Here is a 25411-nt window from a genome sequence, read left to right as displayed (position 1 = left end):
AGCAAAATTTGTACATTATTCCAAACTTTTGGCCGCCTGTGTAAATAAATAAATCATATTTAAAATCTGATATAAATGAATATTTGTACTTTTGTTTCCTTATTTATGTATTATTGTATTTATTTATTTCCACATTAATTTATTTTAACATGCATTTATTTCTACATTTATTTATTTATATATGTTTATATTTCCATATTTATTTATTACCACATTTATATATTTTCATATTAATTTATTTTTACATTTATTTATTTCCACATTTATGTATTTCTACATTTCTGTGTCCGGTAATGAGGGGGCGTGCTTCCTACTTCAGGCATAGCAATCAAGCTCGGAGTGCTCTAGAGCAGTGGTTCTCAACCAGGAGGCCGGAACACACCAGCGGGCCTCAGCACACTTCCAAGGAAATAAATAAATATGAAAATATAAACATATATAAATCAATAAATGAGGAAATAAATACACGTGGAAATAAATTAATGTGGAAATAAATACATTAATGCATAAATAAGTGCAAATACTCATTTATGTCAGATTTTTAAATGTATTTATTTATTTTTATGTACACATTATACATTTTTTACATTTCATTGCAAATATATTTTTGTTTATTAATTTTTAAAACTGTCACATTTGGTCCTCCATATTCATAGTAGTCTATTATTGTCGTTAATATCTGCTATTTCTCAACGGTTCTGCAAGTTTCTGATGTGGAAGTGACTCACCAAATGCTTATCGTGAGTCATCCGTCTTTACTCCGCCTTTACACAGAAGCTGCATCTGCAGCTGCATAAATGTATTTACAGCAACAATCGCTGGAAACAATGTATCATGCGCGCGAATGTTATATTTGTGGAAATAACGTTGCCGACTGTATTGATGCTGCTGCACAGCTGACAGTGCACTGCTTGTTAAGATGTGCCGGAGCGGTTGCCAGGTATTGAATCCAGGAATCATTATAAATGAATAAGATGCTGCATTTCTATTCTTTAGTGAGTACCACAACCCGCGATTCTTTGATTTTAACCCGTGACTGTGTTTTCAAATTAGTCCAATTTTGCATGAAACCCTGGCCACACTGCTCATGTTGCAACGAAAGTACTGCAGAGTGAATTTATTATCTTCAATAGAAATCACTTTAATGTCATCATCGTGCAGTTAATCTGCAATGTACAAACTGCTCTGACCAACAGATGTAGTTGTGAGGCAGGCTGGGCTATGATTCTTACAGTTTATCAGATGGTAGTGCTGGTAACTGACTTCAAACTCAAGCTGTGCGTTTCATCTTTTATTCATTCAACTCTCAGATTCTGGCTCCTCACACCAGACAGAGCGAGAGAGGCAATATTGTTTGCCACATATTGTGATAGAATTGGCCAGTGGCATGATAAAACTCAATGAAAATGTTTGAACTCCTTGGTAGGTACAGTAATGTACAGTCCTACTAAGGTTTGACTCATTGTAATGGCTTTTGCCATATGGCACAACATTGACTGTCTCTACTGCATGACTCCCAACTGCAATAATGAATCCAACCCTGGCCCTCTCATCACAGTGTTTGATGCAACAGCAATTTAGAGACTTTTGGTTGTTATAGTACAAAGTGAAGAAAACTGTGAACATGGTGCAGTATTTTCACTAGATATTAGTTGTGATCAAGCTCAGACAATAAGCTGTTGTTTTCCTTTAGTTTAATGTGTACGCTATATGCAGGCTGTGCCATTCTGGCGTTCAAATGTCCGAGTCCATGCAATTAAAATTAATGATTTAAAATCAAATTTAAACCTGGAAATAAGCAAAGTTTTAGGACTGTGAAAAACGTAAAACAAAGAAACTAATCAAATAAGAAAATTTGTGACATTGACTGTGTTAACTTCTTTGAACCAAAGGTCAAATTTCGTTGCTTCAATTGAAGCACACACGATGCTCTTTAGAACATTCTCAAATCAACCTGGGATAACATGGATCAATAGGTTTTGCACAAACTTATGGAGTCCATGCCAGCTCAAATGAATGCTTTCTCTAAACCAAAAGAGGGGCATACCAAATACATTCATATAGTTTTTTTTGGTGTTCTTGTTTTCATTTTTAATTATGCTGATTTATACCGTTAATATAATTTGCAATGAAAAATGTATTCAATTATAAAAATGCTAATGAACCCCACTAATTACCTGTAAGTAACACATTTTGTTTTTAAAGTACACAAATTTGACTGTGTTAATATGGATGGAGGATTCAGATATAGTAGGATACTCAAAGTCTTAACCTCAAGGAGCACTACTGATCAACAATTTATTCTTGTCAATGTTCTCTGAAGCAAGGTGTATTCAAGCAATAAAAAAGTGAATTGTACCAATGACCCGAAGTACTCCTTTTAATCCCAAACATATGCTTATAATCCTCTTAGTACAGGCCTTTTCTGTAAAATGTCCATCTGTCCTTGAATGTTGTCTGTGGGAGGAATGATATGGCTCTTTGCAGTTGTCCATTACGTTTGACATCAGTCTGTCCCTGGCTCTCGAGCCCTCAGTGGGGTTCGGCTCAGCTGCAGGCCCCTGTGAGTGCTGCTCAAAAGGTTTGTGGGATTGACCGCAGTTTTTCTCACAGTCGTCCTGTGTATCGCCTGCTTCCTGTGGTAGGCACCTGCTGGCCTCTCAAGCTGTCAAAGCTCTGGGCAATTTGTAATCCATACATTCTCATTTCCACCCTGATGCCTTGTCCTGGCCTAGCCTGTCCTCAGGAGTTATAATAATTCAGCTACACATGTGCAGCTATCATATTATACAGTATATCATGCATTTTATACTTTAAACCATTTTAATATAATTATGGTAATTATTGACCTGTACCCTTAATTAACTGTTTGATTAATTGATAAAGGTATATTTTTTAGGAAAGCATCTGCAAGAACAACGTTATAAATGTAAGAGAGCACATAATTATAAAATAAAGAGAATTACATAATAGTGTTATATGCTGGAAAAATATTATCGTATTACAGTATATAATGAAAAACAATATACGAGTGACTAATGACCAAAATATACTGTTACAATAAAAATTCTGTATGAATAACATTAGAGGCAATCAGTGAGAAAACAGGTCTGTGTGAAATATGCAAATAGTGAAAGAGTTATACAATTTTGGATGTGTTTGTGTCGCAGTGACAACCCTCATCAACCACTCTCCATTTTCAAACATGTAATTCGGCCCTGAATGTCATATAGTGTTGTTTACATACATACATCTAGAAATAATACTTGATATTTTCTATAAAACATGGAGTGACAACCAGTGTGGAGTGTTGAGTCCAAATATGAATCTTTTGATTTAAAAAAAAGTACAAATGTGTCAGAATAAATGTTGGTGAGAATGTCTGTACCAGAGCGTTCCTCAACATAGCGCTGTTTACAGAGACAATAGTCTTAGGGTGTTTTTTAGTCAAAAGTCTTGGGCAGCAGAGATTCCTAAAAAAAAAAAAAAAAAAAAAAATCAGATGTTTTTGATTGTTTGTGTTTTACACATTTTATAGACAAATACCTTTTTCCCCCTTTAATTGAATCTGTTATTGATGTAGCTGCTCATGAGTACCTGGTTGGGAAACCCTGATCTAGATGGAAATTGTAAAATAATAATGAAAACAAAATAAATAAATAAAAAATGGCATAATGATGAATGCAGAGAAACATGAAAAGATTTTGATTCATCGTGCCAGGTCTTCTTGGGAAAAAGAGATTAGCAAAGCTGCATAGAAGAAGTTGGGAAAAAACTGCTTGAAAACGTGTATTTTATTTTATTCTAATTTTATATAGTGTTTTAAAAGCAAACAGTTGCTTTTGTGAAATGAATGCCCTGCTGTTAAAAATCTGTTTGATCATAAATACAGCACATAAATGTTCACCATGAACAAACGCAACATTGTCTGCATTCTTCAGTGTCAAAAACAGCACACTTAAAGCGGTTCCTTTTTCCATGGCAAAACTCTCACATTGTCTGCCAGAACCCGCCCCACAGACAGGATTTCCATAAAACGATTTGTTGTGAATAATTTACCATCACTCTTTTTCATGTCTAGAGAAATTTCACTGCCTGATCCTTCTGGAGAGCATTCTTTGGTACACAGAAAGATTCTGAGTGCACTGGTGATTACAAGAGATTTACCTGGGTAGTGTGTGCTGGTCTTGATGTTTTCCCCCTCGTCTTTTAGTTTTTTAGCATTAATAATTCAGTAGTTGCATTGTGCACTTGCATTGAGGTGAAGCGAACTTTCATTTTTGAATCATTTTACTGTTGTACCTTGGATAGCCATGTACAACTCAAGATCACACACTTTCTTTTTTATAGTAGAACTAATCCCAGAGGCAAATTTTATTGCTCAGATATTGTTCTTTCATGAATCAGGAGACTTAATGGAGTTCTCGATAAAGTTTAATTTAAGTATCAACTTTGTTTCAGATGTTCCTTTTAAATATGCTTAGGAAAACTAAAAATAGACACAAATTAGACAAACCTGTTGACATCGGAACAGTAAAGAGCTATAAATGAATGTGGATAGCATTTAGTCGTACGAATTTGATGAGAAATCTTTGAGTGCAAATTGAAATCTCTGATTTTTAATAGCAGATTATTGTATCTTGGCAAGTTTTGAGACAGTGGCTGTGTCTCGTTTGGAAGGCTGCATGCTAGGTAGGATGCGTCCTTTGAAGGCTGCAGTATACCGAGTGTCCTCCTTTAAACAAGCCTCGTTTAAACGAGACGGCCTTCGTAGGACAAGCGGAAACGGAATGTAACATGGTTGCTATGACAGCACGCCACTCTTTAACAAGCGCGAGCGCTTCGAGTGAGAAGGAACAAAGTCCCTCTGGAAGGGAATGTATGAGGTACATTTTAGGAGAGTTATAATGATGTAAAGAGAAAAGAAAATAGATTTTACAGGTGTACTTTTAGTCTAATACTTTATTTTAATTGTATATTACTATAATTATACATATTATATACTCTGCACCCATCTACTGAGGTACTTCAACTTGGGAATTAACACTACTTGCGTTTGAACATCATATTTACGGGCAAATTGCGTCATTTTTTTTGACATTTCCGTTGAAGCAAAGAATTGTGGATTGTGAGTGCCCACGAAGGATACACCTCATGCGTCCTCTGAATTTCCAAGAAAGAAGATCACATTCGAAGTGTCCTACTCGCTTTTCTGAAACGAGACAGCCTCGATGACGTATGCGGCCGACAAATGCGACCTACGGAGGACACAGCTAGTGTTGAGATATCATCAAAACTCTAGTCTAGAGGAGATACAAGTGAGATTATTGGGTCTTTTTCTCAGGAGAAAAAGCTGAAAAGCATGAGGCATCTACATTTGTTCTCCATTTAATCTCATTGCTGTCTTTGAAAAAAAAAAAAAAAGAAAATACAGGTATCAGAGAGATCTCATTAGTGATTTTTCTTTCTTAGGATATCATGTAATGTGTCCAACTGTTGATGTAAGTGAAGCACTGGTGACAGAACACAGTCACTTTGATCTTTGTTAACAGTGGCATTGATATAGTTAATGTATTAATGTTTGTAACAAGTCAAATCTCTTGCCTTTTTCATCTGTTCATTAGAGAGAATAAGCTGTAAGATAGAAAGGGTGAATTATTGAAAATCCGTCTGTACTGGTCATGGTGTTTGGCAATAGTGAGTTGACGCCGTTGTTGAAAGAAGTAAAAAAACAAAACAAAAAAAAAAACTTTTGATCACATTCCTTTTACTCCTTTTCATTACTCCTTCTTCCTTTCCTTTTTATCATAACACTCAGTGTCTCCACTTATACACTCATACGTATCAAGTATATCAATGGCACCTTTATTTAGCTACCCTCCTGTCAAAGAAAGCAAATAGTTTCCCTAAAAATATGTCCTCATATGGGGACAGTGGGACTAAGTTGTGAAATTTTTTAAATAATACCAATCTATAGAAATTCAGATTTTTTTTTTATTTTTATGAAATGTTTATTATTTCCAGGAGTGTTGTTTATTATTGTTTTTGAGATGTTACAGACATTACAGCTTATTGTCTGTAAAGCTGCTTTGGAACAATGTGTAAGCACAATTAAAAACTATGATTTGAGTTTTGTGTTACAATTTTCTACTTTGGCAACAAAATCTCAATGTGATAGCCAGTGCTGAAGCATTTTACCAATCAGAAATTAGCATAATTAATTCTGATACAAGTAATGACCAGCATTGTTCAATCACTGCCAGTCATGTTAAAGTAAACTTTAGCATAATCAATTCTGAATCTAAGTACTGATTACCATTGTCCCATTTCTGCCAACCATGTTGAGTGCTGCAGATGATATTTGCACCACTCAACATGAAACTGAACTTTTAGTTGGATGTTAGAAGTGAATGCACTTGGCTGCATAGGAAATATAAGCATGGATGCTCCCTATTTAGTGAATGACTTAACTTCCATTGTGCTGTCTGTCTGCACTGGTCTCAGAACAGTTCGAAATGCACCTTATTTTCAACTCCTTTTAAAGCCTCTGAAAGCAACATTTTTCAGCTTTTGGATGAACCTATTAATTCTCAATGTGATAATGCACAGTAAATAGGGGATTTCTAAGGGAAAAATAACGCTGTAGTCCGCCGTTTTGCGATAAATTATTCAAAGTTTTTAAATGGCATATCGGATGAAACTAGAGACTCTAATCTCAAACATTTTATCAAACAGAGACTCAAACATTTTTCAGTGTAAACTTAATTACTTTAGGTTTCTTACCTGTTGGCGTTTCTCCCAAAGACAAACTCTGTGATCTGCACCATATTGTTTTGTCACATGACTCTGTGTATGAAAAGTTTAACCCTTTACTGACAGCCAAGAGTGTCCTGAACTGAGATCAGTCAGTTTAAATTAAATTAAGTTATGCATAGCATATTGCAAGGACAAAACCCACACACAGAAGGACGTGGGGTCTCACAAGGTTAATGACAGTGATACTTGTTCTATTCCTTCATCTATGAGATCAGGTCAGTTATCAAGTGATAATTATAGAGCTAAGTACTGGTTGGTTTCCAAGTCATTAACAAAGGAAATTTCTAATCGTTTGCATTTCTATATATGATTCGGAATAGTGTTGCAACATAATATTGTCAGGTAAATTAAAGCTATAATTTATTGTTTTCTGTTCATCTTACAGCTGAACTACAGTACATGTCTTGACAGCATTCATTTTAAAGTCATAATTTCAGTCTTTACAAAGGGGGGCTAGATTGAAGTAAAGATTTTGAAGTGCACATGCAAAATATTATTCACACTGGGTGGTGGAACTGAGGGGTTGATTCACATTTCAGTTATTCACAAGAGACATATCTCAGCTCATTCAAAGGGCAGTAATTTGATTTGCTTTGAATAGAACAACAGTTAATGTTGTATTTTGTGCATGTTATTAAAGAAATAAAAACTAAATGAAAATGTGGAAAATGACTCATTTGCTCACCCTCTTTTTGTTACAAACCAGAATGACTTTCTTGTCAGAGTGACTGAGAATGTTTGTTACTAACATTCTGCCAAACATCTTTTGTGTTCCACAGAAGAAATTAGTCATACTGGCTTGAAACAACATTAAGTTAAAAGGTTAGTTCACCACAACAGTAAAATTCTCTCATCATTTACTCACCCTCATGCCATCCAAGATGTGTATGACTTTCTTTCATCTGCTGAACACAAACAAAGATTTTTAGAAGAATATCTCAGCTCTGTAGGTGCTTACAATGTAAGTGAATGGGTGCCAAGATTTTTAAGCTACAAAATCCACACAAGGGCAACATAAAAGTACTCCAGACGACTCTGGTAGTTAAATCATTATATTCAGAAGCGATATGATAGGTGTGGGTGAGAAAAAGATCAATATTGAAGTCTTTTTTTTTTTTTTTTTTTTACTATAAATTCTCCTCCCTGCTCAGTCAATCGCCATTTCACTTTCACTTTCCCATTCTTCTTCTTCTATTTATGGTGATTCACATTGTTCCTGCATATCAACCTCTACTGGGCAGTAGGGCTGTCAAATTAAATGTAAGAAAAAAATGCACATTCGAATGCTAAAACTGTGTATTCAAATTTTGGATTTGTGCCAAGCACTGATGATGACTTCAGATTGATCGCATTCTTGCACTAAATAAGGCTAGACACAGCACAACAAATACAGTTTAACAGAAAGCGGGTGTCTCAAGATGCTTTTTAAATAGATTTTTAATTAGACACAGCATCTAAAAAAAGAGCGATCCTGCAGGAGACACTGAATAAACAAAAACAAAGTGAAATATACATTCGTCTAGCATGCGTTTACATAAAAAAAACAAATGGATGGTTGCAAAAGCGTTCGGTGTGAACAGCCCCTTACAGTTGATGGAGGTACTGGCCATTGTGTCTTGCTCTCTTATAATCATTTCTCAGATTAAGCAATGAGTTTTTTAAATGCTTTGTCAGGAAAAGAGTTCAACTTGGAAATGTCTGTCTCGAGATCCTCGCGTTCGGTTCCATTCTGTTGTGTTCCGTCTGTTTGAACAGCCCCTTGCCTGGGCTCATAGTCTGAGCCGCTTCACCACGAGTTCAGCCGAATACCATTGCTGTGAATATTGCTACACTACATACACTGTAATGAATAAAAAACAATGTGGTATTTCACTGTTATTATGAAGTTTGAGTCAGAGGTGGTATATACTGTGGCATCAGTAAGTGTAACACATGTGAACTGTGTTTTGACTTAACATTTGAAAATATGGACCGGCTAAAACTTTTATTTATTTATTTTATGCACATTAGTTGAAAATGGAATGCTCTTTTTTTTTAACAGCCAGGAATGTTATTTGCGGTAATATAATGGTGCTGTATGGTTTATGTATTTAATGCGACCTCTGGTGGACTAAGGAAACAACGTCAATTTTAAAAAAAATCAGCTGACTTTAAAATTCGAATATTATTAGAATTTTGAAAATATTTAAGGTAAAAATTCGAACTTAGTTTATCTGTCCAGTTGACAGCCCTACTGGGCAGAGAGGAGAATTTATGATAAAAATTACTTAAAAATGTACCTGTTTCTCACCCACACCCATCATATTATGTCTGAAGATATGGATTTAACCAGTGGAGTCATATGGATTACTTTTATGCTGCCTTTATGTGGATTTTGGAGCTTCAGAATTTTGGCACCCATTCATTTGCATTGTGAGGACCTAAAGAGTTAAAATATTCTTCTAAAAATCCTAATTTCTGTTATGTAGAAGAAAGAAAGTCATACACATCTGGGATGCCAGGAGGATGAGTAAATCATGAGAAAATTTTCATTTTTGGGGTGAACTATCCCTTTAAGTAAATGATGACATATTTTTCATTTTTGGGTGAACTATTCCTTTAAAAAGTTGCAATGCAAATAAAGCAAATAATGTAGGGTATTAGAATAATAATTTAGATATGAAAGAAAGAAGAATTAGAACATACTAGATATCTGTATAATGCCTTTTCCTCTGCATTCTTATGACATTTGTTCCTGCTTTAATTTCCCCAAACAAGATGTGACCATTTGAGCATATCTGTTTGGTGATAAATAGATTTAGATGTCATTCAGTTTTCTGGCAACGTTTTAGTCTTACTGCATGCCTTGCAAGAAATTTGCATATAATCATACTTGTCAGGCATTAGAAAGAAGTTGTAGAAGGCAATTCAAGTGCAGAAACTGAATTTGAATGTATTAAATACTGGATTTATTCCAGGTACAGGAATCATGGAGATGTGTCTTCAACACACCACCTATCCCTGAAACATGGAGCCAAATGTCCTTCATGCATTTTACATTATGTTGTTAGTAAAGAGACGGACACCCAGGGCTTTTTTATACATATCCATTCTACCCAGGAATGTCTGAGACTATGATCGGGGCAGATATCAAATCCTCCTTTCTGCTGAGGAGGTAGGATGAAAAACTTAATAATGGGATTTTTGCTATCCATGTAGATCCATGTTGTGGATCATTCATTACATCACTAAAAAAATAACTTATTGGATGAACTCAATTTAATTAAGGGCAGGATTTCCATTAAATACATATGTATAGCCCCAGCTCATACAAAGTACATACATGCAGTGACATGTAATTGAGTTGGTCAAACTTAATTTGGTCAAATAAAGTTTAAATGAAATGGTTACATTTACAAACTGAAATTAATTTGCACTTGTCCAACTCAAACTAATATATTTAATTGGAAAAGAAATTATAAGGTAGAAATCCTTATCATTTTGTCCCCCAAACACTCAGAAAAATAAAATGAAATTCACTGAAATTAATTAAATTGAGGAAAAACTTTTCCATGCAACTAAATTAATTTTATAAACCATTTGTATATGCCAGGTGAGTAAGTAATGACAGTGAAACTGATGCATGTCAGTTTGATAGCAACTGCTTAAAGAGCTAAGCAGCATTCAAATCAAATATCACTTGAAAGTGCAAGTTCATCCTCAGCCAAAGCACAAGCACCAGTCTTCACCACAATGGTAACCCCCCAAACTCCAGTCAAACAAACACTACTTTAAAAAAATGATAAATCAGAACAGTAAACATGAAAAAAAAAAAAAAAGAAAGAAAAAAAACTCATCCTGTTCTTATCTTGCTCGAAAATGCATAAAATAACACTTTCAACATTTGTGCACACCATCCAGTCCCCTGCACAGCATGCTGGGAAATCGAAATCCCCTGGCCAGTTTCATCAATGATACAAAAAAATATTCATGTAGATCTTACTCAAATGGATTAAGTAAACTTAAACTTGAATTTAACGTAATTTAAATTAAGACAAAATGTTCTAGAATTGTGTTGCTTTAGTTAATTTTAATTAAGTACAGTGAACAACCTGCAAAAATATTTTTTTGTGTGTGTTCCAGAGAGCAAAATGTGCAGATTTCTTGCCATTTTGTTTTATGAGAGCACCAGATTTCTCGTGAGAAAAGCCTCTATAAAGTCATAATATAGTGTTTATCTGTATTCATGTTTTAATATTTTGTAATTGGATACTAATTTTTTTTACAAAGACCAGCACAGAGCTTCCCCAGCAAAACAAAAGCTGGTTGACCAGCATGGTCTTTCTGGGGAAGCTGATTGCCTTGCCCAAGGTCTTGCTGGTTAAGCCCTTTAAGGCCACGTTCACACTAATACGTTTTCAGTTGAAAACGCATTGATTTTGCTATGCTTACTCCTCTCATTCTCACTAGATCAGCGTTTTCTTCCATCAAAAACAAAGACTAAAAAGTGTGAATGTGGCATAAGAAGCCATGCACACCTGGGGCCGCATTAAAGAAACATCTGAACTTTAGAATTGTATCTTATCTGTTTGGTAACCATAGCAGTTTCAGGTAGGATCTCATTTAGAACATTGAAGTTGTCAGGTCTTTAATGCTGATAATGTAATTTTTTCAATGTAAAAAACTGTAATATGTAGAGACAACTATAAGAAAGCCAATTTTAGGTTGATTTCCCTTAATGCCTATTGCACACTACAAGACTCCTTTGATGTTTTGCGTCAGTGACTAGTCTGGGACTGAAAGTCTCAGATCGCAGCACGTGCCCTTTGCCGACAATCATGTAGCGTGTGCACTCCTGCAACTCACTACGACTGATCTCAGACCTGTTTGAAATCTGGCTGGTGAGTCATCAGTTGTGCGCACTCTCCCAATGAGTGAGAGACTGGCAAAGAGCAACAGCCAAAAACAATATATAACGTGAGTACAAGAGGAGTGCATTGGAAAGCAGGAGATGAAAAAATCCTTAGAAAATGAAATAAAACATCAAGCTGCTACCCACGTCTCCCCCACCTACTGTCTCAACATTATATTCATATCTGCCCCATTATGGAAATGATTTATAAAATTGTGATTAGTTTTGCAATTACATTTGGTGTCGTAGGTGCCACAGAAATTACAGCATCTGAAACAGAACATACGTTATGCTGTTGACCAGCCATGCTCTTTCTTTTCAATATGGTATGAACAATTGCAATGTTTTACAGTTTCCTTTGTCCTCCCACATGGCTAATATACTCCACATAATTGATTTAGGATGTACTTGCTCAAAATTTGTTATACTGTTAATCGGAAGCCAAGCTCTCTTATGCTGTAAGTGAAATTGCTCTGGTTGTGTCTGTGGTGGTCAGCCACAGCTTTAGTGGACTAAATTGGCTGGGGATGTGATTTAGCACGTTCCCTAATTGAATTAGACTGTGCAATGGTTCAGTTCTGGCTGATCTCTCAGTGCCTAAATCAAGGCCAGCTCAGTTTGGACTCAATTACCATCTGCTTGCTTGGCAACTGGCCTTTCGCTTATAGAACTTGAATTGGAAAAACATAAACACATGACATGCATACAGCTTGCAATCCACTGTGGCCTTGAGTTTTACGTGATATTTTCTTCCAGAACTATTTCTTTTATCTTCATTTAAATACCCTCTGCTGCCAAACCTTACTGCATAGAAGGCAGTCACATGACACTTTCAAATGATGCAGCAACAGAAGATAAATTGTTTTCTTCACTATAGTCTTGGAATATCCATTGCACACAAGAGACCATTTGTCTGTGGTTAATGATGTGGATCTGAACTTTACCTTTTAGGCCCACCAGAGATGTCACATTACTTGCTCAGTGGAGTTATCAAATACATTCTCTCAGACAAACTCTTAATGTTCCCTGGAGATAGTTAGGTACACCTTACCCACAGTATGCCCCTGATAGCTTAAACATGCCAACTGGATCAGATCCAGACCTAGTCTTATTTGTCCACTTTTTTCGTTACTTGCTCTAAGCACTGCCAGGGGCTCTTTCAAAAGTACCTAGTGTTTCTGACAACCCAATACATCAACCAAGCAGCTTTATGGCATGGAAACCCAATCTATCTTCATTTTGGTGAAGGCCTACATGTTTATTAGCCTGTAGAGACAACTTAAGTAAAAATGTAACCATTGTGTTTAGCGAATAAGGTTTCAATATTGTTACAATCAGTAATATCAGTTCAAACAACTCAAAATATTGTCAGCAAGTGTTGAATGCATGCATGAAAGTCATCTCCTATTTCAGTGGTTCTCAAACAGGGGGCCGGGACCCACTTGGGGGCCTCAGCACACTTCCAAGGGGGCCTCAATATGACTTGAAATTAATTTAAAATAAGAAATATTAAAATAATCCAACTTAATTAAAATGCTAAAAATATTTTAAGATGTATGCCTACAAATTATAATCAGACTCTTTCTGAAACGTCTAGAATAAAAAATTATCCATGATTAATTATTTTAATCAGACACGTCTAGTTTCGGGCGAGCGGGCCTTCAAATATTGTCTTGGACAGTGGGGGGCCTTGGAGTCAAAAAGGTTGAGAACCACTGTCCTATGTAACTGAATTTGTAATTTGTGAATTTACAATGTCAAGATTTTTGTGATCAGATTCAAAGTGTAAATGCATCATAGCATTTGCAGTAAAGCATACAGTTGATGAGAAATTTAAAGGAAAAGTTTACCCAAAAATGAAACCTCTGTCATAATTTACTACTCACCCTCATGTTACAAACCCGTTTGACTTTTTTTCCCCTGTGGAATACACAAAAAGGAGAATGTTAGCCTCAGTCACCGTTCATTTTCCTTGTATGGAAAAAAAGATGCAATGAAAGTGAATGATGACTGAGGCTAACTCTCTGCCTAACATCTACTTTTGCGCTCCACAGAAGAAAGAAAGTCATTCAAGCTTGGAGCAATATGAGGGTGAGTAAATGATGACAAAATGTATTTATTTATTGGTGAACCATCCCTTTAAAAAATATAAATTAGATTGTGTACATTGCTCCTTGTGGAAGAGCCTTTCCCTCATATTGCTCCTTCAACATCTCAAGAACAAGAAGCACAAATTTTGTTTTTAGACAGCAAAAATGGAAACATTCTTAGTTCCAACTAATTAGAATGGTTTTGTTTAGATTGGTTTGATTTTATTACAGTTTAAAAACCTCAGAATATAACTGGAGTTTTGTAGGAATTTCACCATAGAGGGTCTTATCAAATTACAGTATATGATTCAACGAAGAAATCAAAGCTGAGTTTTTTTTTTTTTTTAATCCTGCAGCTGTTCTCCTGTTTAGCTGATGAAAAAAAACAAAAAAACAAGCCTATTTCCATCACAATCACTATACTTGTCCTTGTAGGTGCAATGTTGTATTGTCACTCACAGTTTTGGCAGAAGGTGTTGCCTGCCACATATCAAGCGAGGTGCATTTTTAGAACTCTAACTACTGAGATTCTATCCAGCACTTGGGGCCTCTGGAATTTGGATACCCATAGACAGTTTGCTGAGATTTTCATTATCCTCAGATCTCGCCGAGTTAGCCATTCAAAGCCACACTGGGGCCATTCCCCATTAAGACATCTGTGCAGAATGTCACTTCAGAGGCTAGGTGCTGTGCTGAAATGTGCCACCCATCAACACTTGCTCAAAATGTCAGTTTGACAAGATAGCTCCTCAGGATAGCTGTCGATGCTTTGTGATTTATAATACATCTGCTCAGAATTTATGATCAGTAAGAGGAAATCAATGTTTTTTCTACATACATCTGAATCCTTATGTAAACTTTAAAGAGTCTGACATAGATTAAAAAAAAAATTAAAAAAAATTTTCTTTTTTTTTTTAATTTGCAAAGATTAGTAAATGCTGTACTGTTCAATGGTAGTTCATGTTAACTAATGTTGTTAACTAATGTTTATAAATGGAACATTTTTGTTAAATGTTACCCTCGTAATAAGTGTCATTGTCAATAGACTGAGTGAAGCCTGAAATACCAAATGCCTGAAATATAAAAATACACACACACACACACACACACACACACACAGACACACACGTTTGTTTCTCTATCACAGTGACTTAGATTATTTTTTTTTTTATGGAGATAATGCTATTTTCTATTTGCTAATACTACCCCTATCCCTCACAGAAACTATTTTTTTATTTTTTGACATTTAATTAAGACATTATTTATTATTTTCAAATTTGAATTTATTTAGAAAGCACAATAAAAACAACAACAGCTGACCACTGTGCTGAACAACCACATTACATGAGGACATAACAATCAGAAATGTAAAACACATACAACATACAATACACTCTGGTTGGTTATAAGCCAGGTCAAAGAAATACATTTTTAGCTTTGACTTAAATTCAACTACTGTGGAAGCAGACCTGAGGAACACAGAAAGACTATTCCATAGCTTTGGGGTGGCTACTGCATAGGCACGGTCACCCCTCATCTTTAGTCTTGACCTGGGAACCGTCAACAGTCTTTGATAAGATGACCTTAGACATCTAACAGGTTTAATTGCACACAGTAGGTCAGAAAGATAAGAAGGTGCCAATCCATTTAAAGACTTAAAAACAAAAAGTAACATTTTAAAATCAATTAGCGGATTGGCAGCCAATACTAATTGAGCCCTTTTCATCATGGGCATCGTTGGCTGGTCTCCACAAGGTAGGTAATTTCAGGTGTCACTTTCCTTGTGGGGACATTTGGTAAAATCTGTCATTATTTGTGTTTCTTTGCATTGGGGCCACGTGTTGATACTGTAAGTTACTTCAAATGAATGCAAGACTTCAAGTGGTTTACTATCTTTAACACTGGAAAATCACATTTTATCACCTCCTACAACTGACTGCCTCACAGTTTACAGTTACATTCGCCCTTACCTTTACTGGAGCCTTTTCAGAATGCTTGTCTTTGCAAACACCCTGTTTGAGGACGAGCCCACTCCAGGATGGTTCTTCTGAATGGCTCTGGGTGGATTAGTTTAGTAAAAAGGCTACATTCCCCTAAAGGAGGCTCCTCCTCTGTTTTACCAATCTGTTAATTCGATACCCTTTTAAAGCAGTGGGTTCCTCAGGCAAGACTGTTAATACATCTTAAAATAGCAAGGCCACCTCTTTTAGTCTTACTTTTGATGTTCTAACATGTATTTTATTGTAGGGTTAGGATATGGAATGTCTGGGATTACATATAAGACAGTTTTACTGTTTTGAATGGCCTTAAATTAGGACTTTACAAGACTTTGCAGTTTTTTTTTTTTACTTATTCAGTATTTCTGTCTTGTGTTCCAGTAAAAATATCTAAACATCCTTTAAACAAGATACTGTACATTTACTTGAGAAGCAAATTGACGTACGGTATTCAGACTTTTTTCTGAGAAATATAACAAAATTTCGTGAGGTTTATGCTTAAATAAAATAAAACAATAACTTGTTTTCCGTTGGCATTGTTATGTTTTAAGCATAAACCTCACAAAATGTTGTTGATATCATATGTTGTATTGCTTCTCAAGTAAATGCATCTTGTTTTAACCTGGATGTTTAGATATTTTACTGGAAAACAAGACATAAGTTAAGAATGCATTTATTTATTTATTTATTCATTTTTTTTGGTTTGTTTGCATTGCAGTGCTGTTTAGAATAAGGGTAGAATATTAGAATATACTGTATAACATAAGCCTACATACAATAAGCTTATGCATTTGAAATGCCAAGATTAGTTGTTGACTGTTATATCACCGAGGCCGATAAATCGGCTGATATTCTGACTTTTTTAATTATCGGCATTGGCTGATAAATTTTCCTGTTTGGCCGATTTGTTTCTTGGGGGCGCCGAGAATCGCCTGCTTGCATGTGAAGAGACTGAGACATGTAAACGACCAGTTTTGGTTTATTTTCTTGTTACGTGCCATCGTGTTACTACAATAATAGACCTGTGTGCAATAAAGTCTCATTTAAATGGTCCACATATCAGAGCCGCAGGAGATGCGTTTGAGCTCATAATGTTAAAGTGCTCGCCTATTTCATTCTCCCACTCTCTCCTCAACAGTTCCCTTAACTTTTAACCCTTTAAAGCCTGAGCCCAAAATTCCGAAAATTCCATTCTGTGCCAGAATATGATATTCAAATCAATATTCATATTACATTCATATTCATATAACATTACACACCTGAACTGTATATACCATATTGAAGAGAAGAACTAGGGCTTTTAAATGATGTAAATATATGGATGATTATTTAAGGCTAATCATCCTTTATCAATAAGATTTCACACAGCAATTTTTACAAAAATCTTCTCCGGCCTCCATACTTCATCAGACAACTGCATTTTCAACCATTTTAATTACAAGCTAGAGGGAAACTTAGAGTGTATGAAATATACATAATTTTGTGGGCAATGTCGAATAGCAGACAGATTAGAAATATAATCTATTGTTTAAAAATTATGACCATTCTAGTGATTAGTGGGAAAACGGAATAAAACAAACATTTAGAATGTTAAGATACATTTCACATGACCACTCTTCAAATACTCCTTTTGAGCACCTGTAATAATAAATTGAGATTGCATCTGAAATTGAAGGACACAAACACTGAAATATGCATTTAATTTAATTTGAACATTAGAATTACACACAAATTACACAGCAAAACATACAAAATCAAACTTTCAAACTATCTACAGAAAATACATTTTTAATAAAGAGTGCAGGAACAGAGTATATATAAATTCATAAATATTCAACAACTGCAATACCTGTGGTGAGAAGAGAGGGAGAAATGAGGGGAGGACAACAACACAAGTAAATATGGCTGGGGATCAGTTTCCATCTCATCCTCCATCTCCTCGTGGTCCATCTATTCCTGCAGTAGTTCCTGGTTCAGCAGATATTCCTCCTGTGTGCTCATGCCCTCATGAGCCATGTCCTCCTCTGCTATGAACCTAAGCTCATCAGCAGTCAGCTGCCTCCTCCTCTTGAGGGTGCTGAGCAGGGAGCCATAGTCTCTATCCATCTCTACAACAGAAAAAAAGTACAACAATTGGTAGCCAGCAGTGTGTTCTTCACAAATCAGTACACTGAATAGTCACCAAAGGCTTGCAGACTAACCAGAATGTCCAACTGCAGACAGCCCTCTCACACTTTCCTTGTGAACAGGAAGCTACACACAACCTAAAATCATGTCTGTGTGCTAAATTATACACACAACCTAATATGATGTCTGTGTGCTAAATTATACACACAACCTAAAATCATGTCTGTGTGCTAAATTAAACACACAACCTAATATCATGTCTGTGTGCTAAATTATAAAAAGATATCTACCATTTATTTTTATTACATGGGAAAATGAACAAGCTAGATAAGTTATCTAACTAGCAGGCCAGTTTCCAGGCAGGTCTGAACAGCGTAAAAAAAAAAAGAAAAAAAAAAGCGTCTTAACAGCGTCTGCTCTCTGCCTCACATTCAGGCAGATTTTTCACAAGCGACAGAACTGGCCAAAAAGTTATTGATATTTAGCTAAAATGTAACATAGTATTGCTAGCTAATGTTTATTTAGCAAGTTTCAAAACTGCCAAAAAACGTTTATATAAAAAGAAGAGGCTCGCCGATGACGGTCACGTCACTTTTCCAGAAAAAAGCTAGCGCTACTCCTACAAATAAATGCTTCGTAACTAAAACATTTTGACTTTCAATAGACAATATTGACAACACATGTTAAATAACTTGTCTTACCTCAAAAGATCGCCTCAGTTTTCAAGCAGTAAGTCCAACACTGGAGGTATTCTCCCGGCGTATCCTCTCTGGCTCCACCCAGGCGAATGGAGGATGATGCTGATGACAATACATGTATTGTTCACACCCAGTAACCCCTTAACCAATCATATGTGCTTTTAGCTTATATTGTCATGAGTATCTGGCAGTTTTCAGAAATTAAATCGGTGATTGAACAGCGAAGATATTGAGACAGGAACCATGGGAATATAATATAAATATAATAATTGTTCCCAAATTTGAACGCTCCGGCTGGTAAAGGTTAACTGTCTTGTCTAATGATAAAAAGACAAATATCAATAAAACTAATATTATATACCGTCTGCAAATATGCGCATACCTCGTTTAAACAGATGTAATAAACCAACCTCACACAACTTCAGCAGATCCAGCATCATGTGGAGCGCTCATAAATCTTCCTCTGAAGCATATATTCTAACAGTCTATTCTCAACAGTTCCCTGTAACTTTTAACTTTCTTGTCTAATGATAAAAGGCAAATATCAATAAAACTTGTATTATAGACCATTTGCAAATTTGCAGATATCTCGAAGCATTTAAATGGATATAATTCACGAACCTGACTAAAATCCAGCATTTTCTTCCTGTCAAGCACTTATCTAATATCTTCCTTTGAAGCGCATATTCCATCAGCCAGAATCAAAAACTTCAGGATCAGGATCAAAAGTTCCTCTGATTTACAAATCATGACGGTCACTCCATGACAATCCAAGCAGGTGATCCAGGCCATTTAAACTGTCAGGAGATTGAGGCTTGCGGTGGATCCCCACAGTGGACGACTGTGTGTACTGTTATTTCCTTCTTCCTAATATATTAACAATTTCTTCATGTGCAAATAAATTACTAAAATTTGATGACTAAACAGAAATCTGAAGAAACTGCTATCTACCATTTAAAATATAATATTATTTTTTTAGTTTTGTATGAAATTTAGTAAATATAGTGCTAATTTAGAGTTTATATATAATTTTTAGCAATTTTATGTTTGTTATTTACTATATTAAATTGTGTGATATATCGGCATTGTATCAGCCTATCGGTCACCCTGCTCTCTGGATATCCTGGATAGCCATTAAAAAACCCATATCGGTCGACCACTAGCCAAGATGTACTGGAGCTGTTTCAAAAATGATGGCTGGGAACTTGGGATTGTTGTTTGTTTTTTTGGGAAAGGAAGGGTATTTGAGTAACATGCATTTCTGGTCGGATCTGTCCATAGAATCTACAGGATAGCTTGGACACTGAACTCCTTGACATTAAGCTTTCTAATTTGTTATTACTGTATATTGTCATACAATATACTGTGAGAACACAATGTGACACTGTCAAGGTTTTGCTTTGTAGTGCTTTGTCATTTCCAGTGCATGCTCCATAAACTGAAACTGGATTTATGTCTTAGTACCTTTCTTCCTATTACAGAACAATACATCATGGAAACCAGACTCCTGTACAGACTGCACCTGCTACAACGGTATTGTCATCTGCAAACCCACTCGCTGCCGGAATCCCCAGTGTGACTTTCAGAGAGTAAGGCTGAAGTCTTTGCTCATACCTGGACTACTAAACAGGGCAGTGACAGTGTATAGATGGATGAGTGGGTTGATCTCTTAAAAGAATGAATGGATGGTTGCATGGCTGGGTGAGTGTGATGAGTGCGCAAATGATGGAAGTCTTTATCTGGTAGCAACTCTTCTGAATTCCAAGAAAGTTACTCCTAAGCTATTTCAAACCATGTTGGAAAAGTCATGTTGGAAAAGTCACTTAAAAGAATAGCCCCCCCCCCCCCCCCACCCACACACACACACACACACACACACACACACACACACACACTCACACTCACACACACTCACACACTCTCCTGTCATTCCAAACCCATATGACTTCATTTTGTGGAACAGAAAATGAGACATTTTTTACAGTTTTGACATATAATGTAAAGTATATTGTGATTTCGGACTGTCAAGCTCCAGAAATTACAACATAAAAGTAATTGATATGACTCATAAGTTGTCATTTCTTCTCAAGTTAAATACAATTAATAAAGTGTTGAAATCAAAGGTGGCTGCTACATCAATAGCATACATTTTTTTTCTTGGAGCATATTTTAAGGCTAAAGATGCATATTGCATGTCTATTTGACTTCTAACTTTTACCCTCTTTACTCTCTCGGTCTGACTTTGTATTGCCCAAGTCAATGGATTTGGCATGTGTGCCCAATTACGCATTAATTCATTTGGCCCAATTAAACACGACTAATAATGCTTCTTTGTAGCAGAGATAAAGTTCCTCCATCCTTGGTAGAACCCTCAGAAACTGTGTTCTCCAAAAAACCCTATTACAAATGGTTCGATCCATGAGGGTTCGACTGATTTATATCCTTTGTCAAAGGGTTCTTGAGGGTTTCAAAGGGATTCACTAAGAAAAAACACTGAAATGATAGTTTATAGAAAATCATTGCAAAATAATCTTTCTGAGTATCAATGTCTTTATATATTCTTTTTGCCATCTGACATCTCAAAAATCCTTTAAATATCTTTTATATGTGTGTTTAGCAGAAACCAATTTACTGCTCCTTTATTACACTGAAGTGATCAGCCAATTTAGAATATTTTCAAAAATGTTCCTCATGGAAATGCTATCTATGGAATGCTAATGCACATTTTGGATGTTTTCTCAGGGTGAACGCTTGAGAATCCCACCGAACAAGTGTTGTCCAGAATGTTTTGCACAGTTGCCTGGCACATGCCACCACGAGGGAGTGGTTTATGGGGTAAGTGACGCTTCTGTTGACACAACCGCAATGAAAGATGCGTAAGGCGTCCTGTCCCTTGACAGATTTTCCCACTTCTGGTCGAGTACCCAACTCATTGATTTCTTCAGTTTCTGCACAATAGTGTTCTTGTTTGTGTCTCACTCTTGCCTGACAGAGCGAGCTTCCTTATTTGGTCCCAATCACCCCTGCTAAAGAGCCACTTGGTGCTCTGTTTAAGATTCCAGCAGTGTAGCTTCCAAGTCAAGCAGCATTTACTTTGAGACACAAGCTGTGTTGGTATAGGGGCTCTGAACCATAATTGGCATATGGTATATTTGTGCAATTTTAAAGATAACACAGGATAGAGTTTAAAATAATCAGACATTAATCAGCTGCTTAATCACTTCCTGCGCTGATGTGTCTCGAAGTGGTGTGACTCTGATGACCCCTACTGAAATAAAAAGAGTTTAAACCAGACTAAGGTGGTTTTCTGGTATTAGCTGGTCTACCAGCCTGGTCAAGGAATATCTGGTATAATGCCCACTTCCCAGTGCCCAGAATCCTGCTAAAACCAGCAAAACAGACCAGCTAATCATCATAGGCTGGTTTGAATTGTTGTTTTCAGCAGGGATATCAACATCACTATTCAACCATGTCTTGATCCACAGATCTGACTGTATGACTTTCTCTCTCGCAGCATGACAGTCAATGGAGTAATTCCAAATGTTTGGTGTGTACATGCTCTCTTGAGAAGGTGGCCTGTGGGCCACGTACTTGTCCACCTCTCAGCTGTAGGAGAGACCAGAGTCCCTTAATCCCAGATGGAGACTGCTGCCCTATATGTGCTCAGAATGGAGGTACAGTAGTCTGACCCGTCTAAGTAACTTGACTGGATACTATGTTATTTAATATTACTGTGGTAGAATCCTTCCTGAGTAATTGCTGTCCTCTCCTTTTGTCTCCTGTTGTCATCAGTCAGTTGTTGCACATAATGAAACATTTGTGGTATTTTATTGAACTTTAATGTTAGGGTTAGAGTTATGTTACTGGAGCGCATTTCATCACATTGCTTAATCTTAGATCTTAGGAATTGTATGTTACTAATAAAAAAATTAATACAGTGTAAATATATATGTTTATATATATATATATATATATATATATATATATATATATATATATATATAAATTTATTGAATCATAAAGAATCATATTTTAGTTATTTTAGATGCTTCCCACAGTCATGGGAATATCACGTCATTTAAAATAGGGATTTCCAGACCTGGAAAAGACATGGTTATTAGTTAATTCTTAAAAAGTCATTGAAAAGTGATATATATTACTATAGTGAATATACAATTTTCTAGTTATGCTCTGCTCTCAAATGTTTCATTGGCTGGAAATTGCTCTTTGTTAGTGCAATCTCTATAAAATTGTTTTTAAAAATCCTTATCCAGTAATCCAAACAACTGTAAAAATCTTGAAAAAATCCCAAAAATGCATTGGTGCTTCTCGGGCAGATTCACTAGAAAGAGTTGTTTTGTTTTGTTTTTAATCTACTTTCTATTAGCATGATACATTGATACTATTGGCCACAATAATACACCAAATAATACACAAACTGGGCAGTCATAACAGTGGCTCAACCAATGGTGTGAGTTTTAAGGCAGTGCTACCTGTTTGTCCAAAAAATTGGAAACAGAGGTAGTGTTTGAATCTTGTTTGAAAACCGTCATTATTTTAGAATTTTTGTTTGGTGTCGTTAGTGGTGCAGAAATTACACACTTTAACTTGTGACATTAGATGCCTTTTAATGGTCTGTTTAGGTCCAAATTCTCTCTCTCTCTCTCTCTCTCTCTCTCTCTTACTCTCTTTCTCTCTCTCTCTCTCTTTCTCTCTTTCTCTCTTTCTCTCTCTCTTGCTCTCTCTCTCTCTATCTGTCTCTCTCTTTCATTAATGTGACATTTCTCCATAGCCTCTTGCTCCTGGGGAGGCCGTGAGTATAGAGATGGGGTGGATTGGACACCCAGCCCCTGTACAATGTGTCGATGCAGAAACGGTCAGACTGAATGCTTGGTTGCAGAGTGTCAGCCTGTTACATGCAAAGCGGTCAGTAACAACCCTGAACTGTCAGTTGTGGTCTGTGTTTTGATCTATTTTACATGATACCTCGGATGAGTAAATAGGCTACTGTATAACCACTGGTTATTATACATGTCATCACTAACTCTAAAATTAACTAGTGATATAAGATTGATGAAGCCTGTTCTAAGGGAAAGTTCTCTCAAAAATGAAAATTCTGTCATCATATACTCACTCTCATTTCATTCCAAACCCGTATGACTCTCTTTCTTTTGTGAAACACAATATGAGATGTTGGGCAGAAGTTTTGCCTCAGTCACCATTCACTTTCTTTGCATGGAAAAAAGATGCAATGAGGCTAACAGTCTGCCTAACATCTTATTTGTGTTCCAGGAAAGAAAATAATTTGAGTAATTTGGAACAACGTGAGTGAATAAATGATTTATTTTGGGTGAACTATCCGTTAAAATGTAATTATGAATTAAATGAGAATAAATCTTGCCACGAAACATTCATTCTGTATGTTATGCAGAATGAGGAACTGGTGGTCCAGCCGGGACAGTGCTGCCCCCAATGTGAGCAGAATCCATGCATGGAAGCCGGGATTGAGTATAAGGTAAGATGAAAAGGCAAGGGCATAGATTCTACCCCCCCACCCCCCCGTTAATCAAAACAAGCAAGTACCACCCCCCTAATGTTTATACCATGATCAATGGAAACATGTAAATGCTTCACGCTGCAACCCCCAATGTTCAAGCCAAATCTACGCCATTGAGAAAAGGTGAAATACACAAACACAGGGATGAAGACAGAGATAGACAGATGGGATAATGTGTGTCTGTATCATGTAAGAACTTCTGAGTGTTTATTATTCATGTTGTGGCAGATGGCTTGAAGATAGAGCTGTGTATCTTTGTTCACAAAGGAGAGTTTGGTGTATGTGATGTGCATGTCACTCCTGCCTCTATTCTCCCTCCACACTTCTCTCTTTTCCACGTCTCCATCCATCATTCCTCCCTACATTGTTTACACATACAATAAACATTATTCCCTCAAATGGCTTTTCTGTTTGCTCTCTCTGTCTCTTGTTCACTTTGATACACAGCGGTCAATCCACCAGGAGTGTAACCACCAATATTCTGATTAGTGGTTTAAATTCTGATTAAATATGGATTTAAATATGGATTTAAATATGGACTCTTAAATTCTTGCATTTGGTCCCGTCTGCCCCCAAATCTAAATATGTGGATATAGGTATATAATTGACATTAAATACTTTTGGGGAGAATATCTTGTGGTGTCACATGCTATACTCTATCTTAAACTGTTTTAAACACCATTTTTCTAATTCTTTCTTTCTTTGAAACAATTAGTCAAAGGAATTCTTTTAACTTTCATTATTTTGCATACAGTTATTATGACCTTACTAATTTAGAGCCTACAAGAGTATTTGTACTTTTGCAATATAATTTGTGACATCCGTTTAAAATGAGCTAGTGAAGACCAAAGGTGACTAAAGATGGTAAAAAGTCTTAAAAGAAATGGTGATCAGTTACAACACCTAAAATATACACTTTCTCTTATATGTTCATGTAAAATAAAAGTTACGTTGTTATGCATCAATTACACTTACATCCTTGCAACACCCATACACACACTTCTCTAATACCTCTCTTTAGAAAAACACACACAAATGTGTACTAAAATCTTTTAGTGCGTCCTTTAGTGTTGATTTTCCCTAAGCCTTGCGCTTTCAGCGATCACGTCCCACTCTGTGGATTTCAGCTCTTTTGATCACCATGGATTGTGAAAGGTTTAGAGAGGATCACATTCAGCAGCCTCCTCATCTCCTTTCTTTATTTTTCTTGTTTAGTACAATGGCTCAATGTGTAA

The 25411-nt window shown here is 36.1% G+C and overlaps 1 protein-coding gene across 1 annotated transcript in view; it reads left to right on the top strand.

Moving 5' to 3' along the window:
* The window catches only part of LOC127433097 (extracellular matrix organizing protein FRAS1-like), a 197196-nt gene that overhangs the window by 37733 nt on the left and 134052 nt on the right, over positions 1-25411 (top strand). Inside the window, exons 3-7 of the mRNA XM_051684764.1 lie at positions 20101-20208; positions 21362-21454; positions 22134-22293; positions 23412-23545; positions 24051-24134. Of these exons, the coding sequence (XP_051540724.1) occupies positions 20101-20208; positions 21362-21454; positions 22134-22293; positions 23412-23545; positions 24051-24134 (579 nt within the window). The remainder of the gene's footprint in view (positions 1-20100; positions 20209-21361; positions 21455-22133; positions 22294-23411; positions 23546-24050; positions 24135-25411) is intronic.

This window comes from Myxocyprinus asiaticus, chromosome 4, assembly GCF_019703515.2.
Source record: "Myxocyprinus asiaticus isolate MX2 ecotype Aquarium Trade chromosome 4, UBuf_Myxa_2, whole genome shotgun sequence".
In the NCBI taxonomy this organism is placed as follows: domain Eukaryota; kingdom Metazoa; phylum Chordata; class Actinopteri; order Cypriniformes; family Catostomidae; genus Myxocyprinus; species Myxocyprinus asiaticus.
The sequence above is the reverse complement of the archived record's forward strand: the minus strand, read 5'-3'. Positions and strand labels throughout refer to the sequence as shown.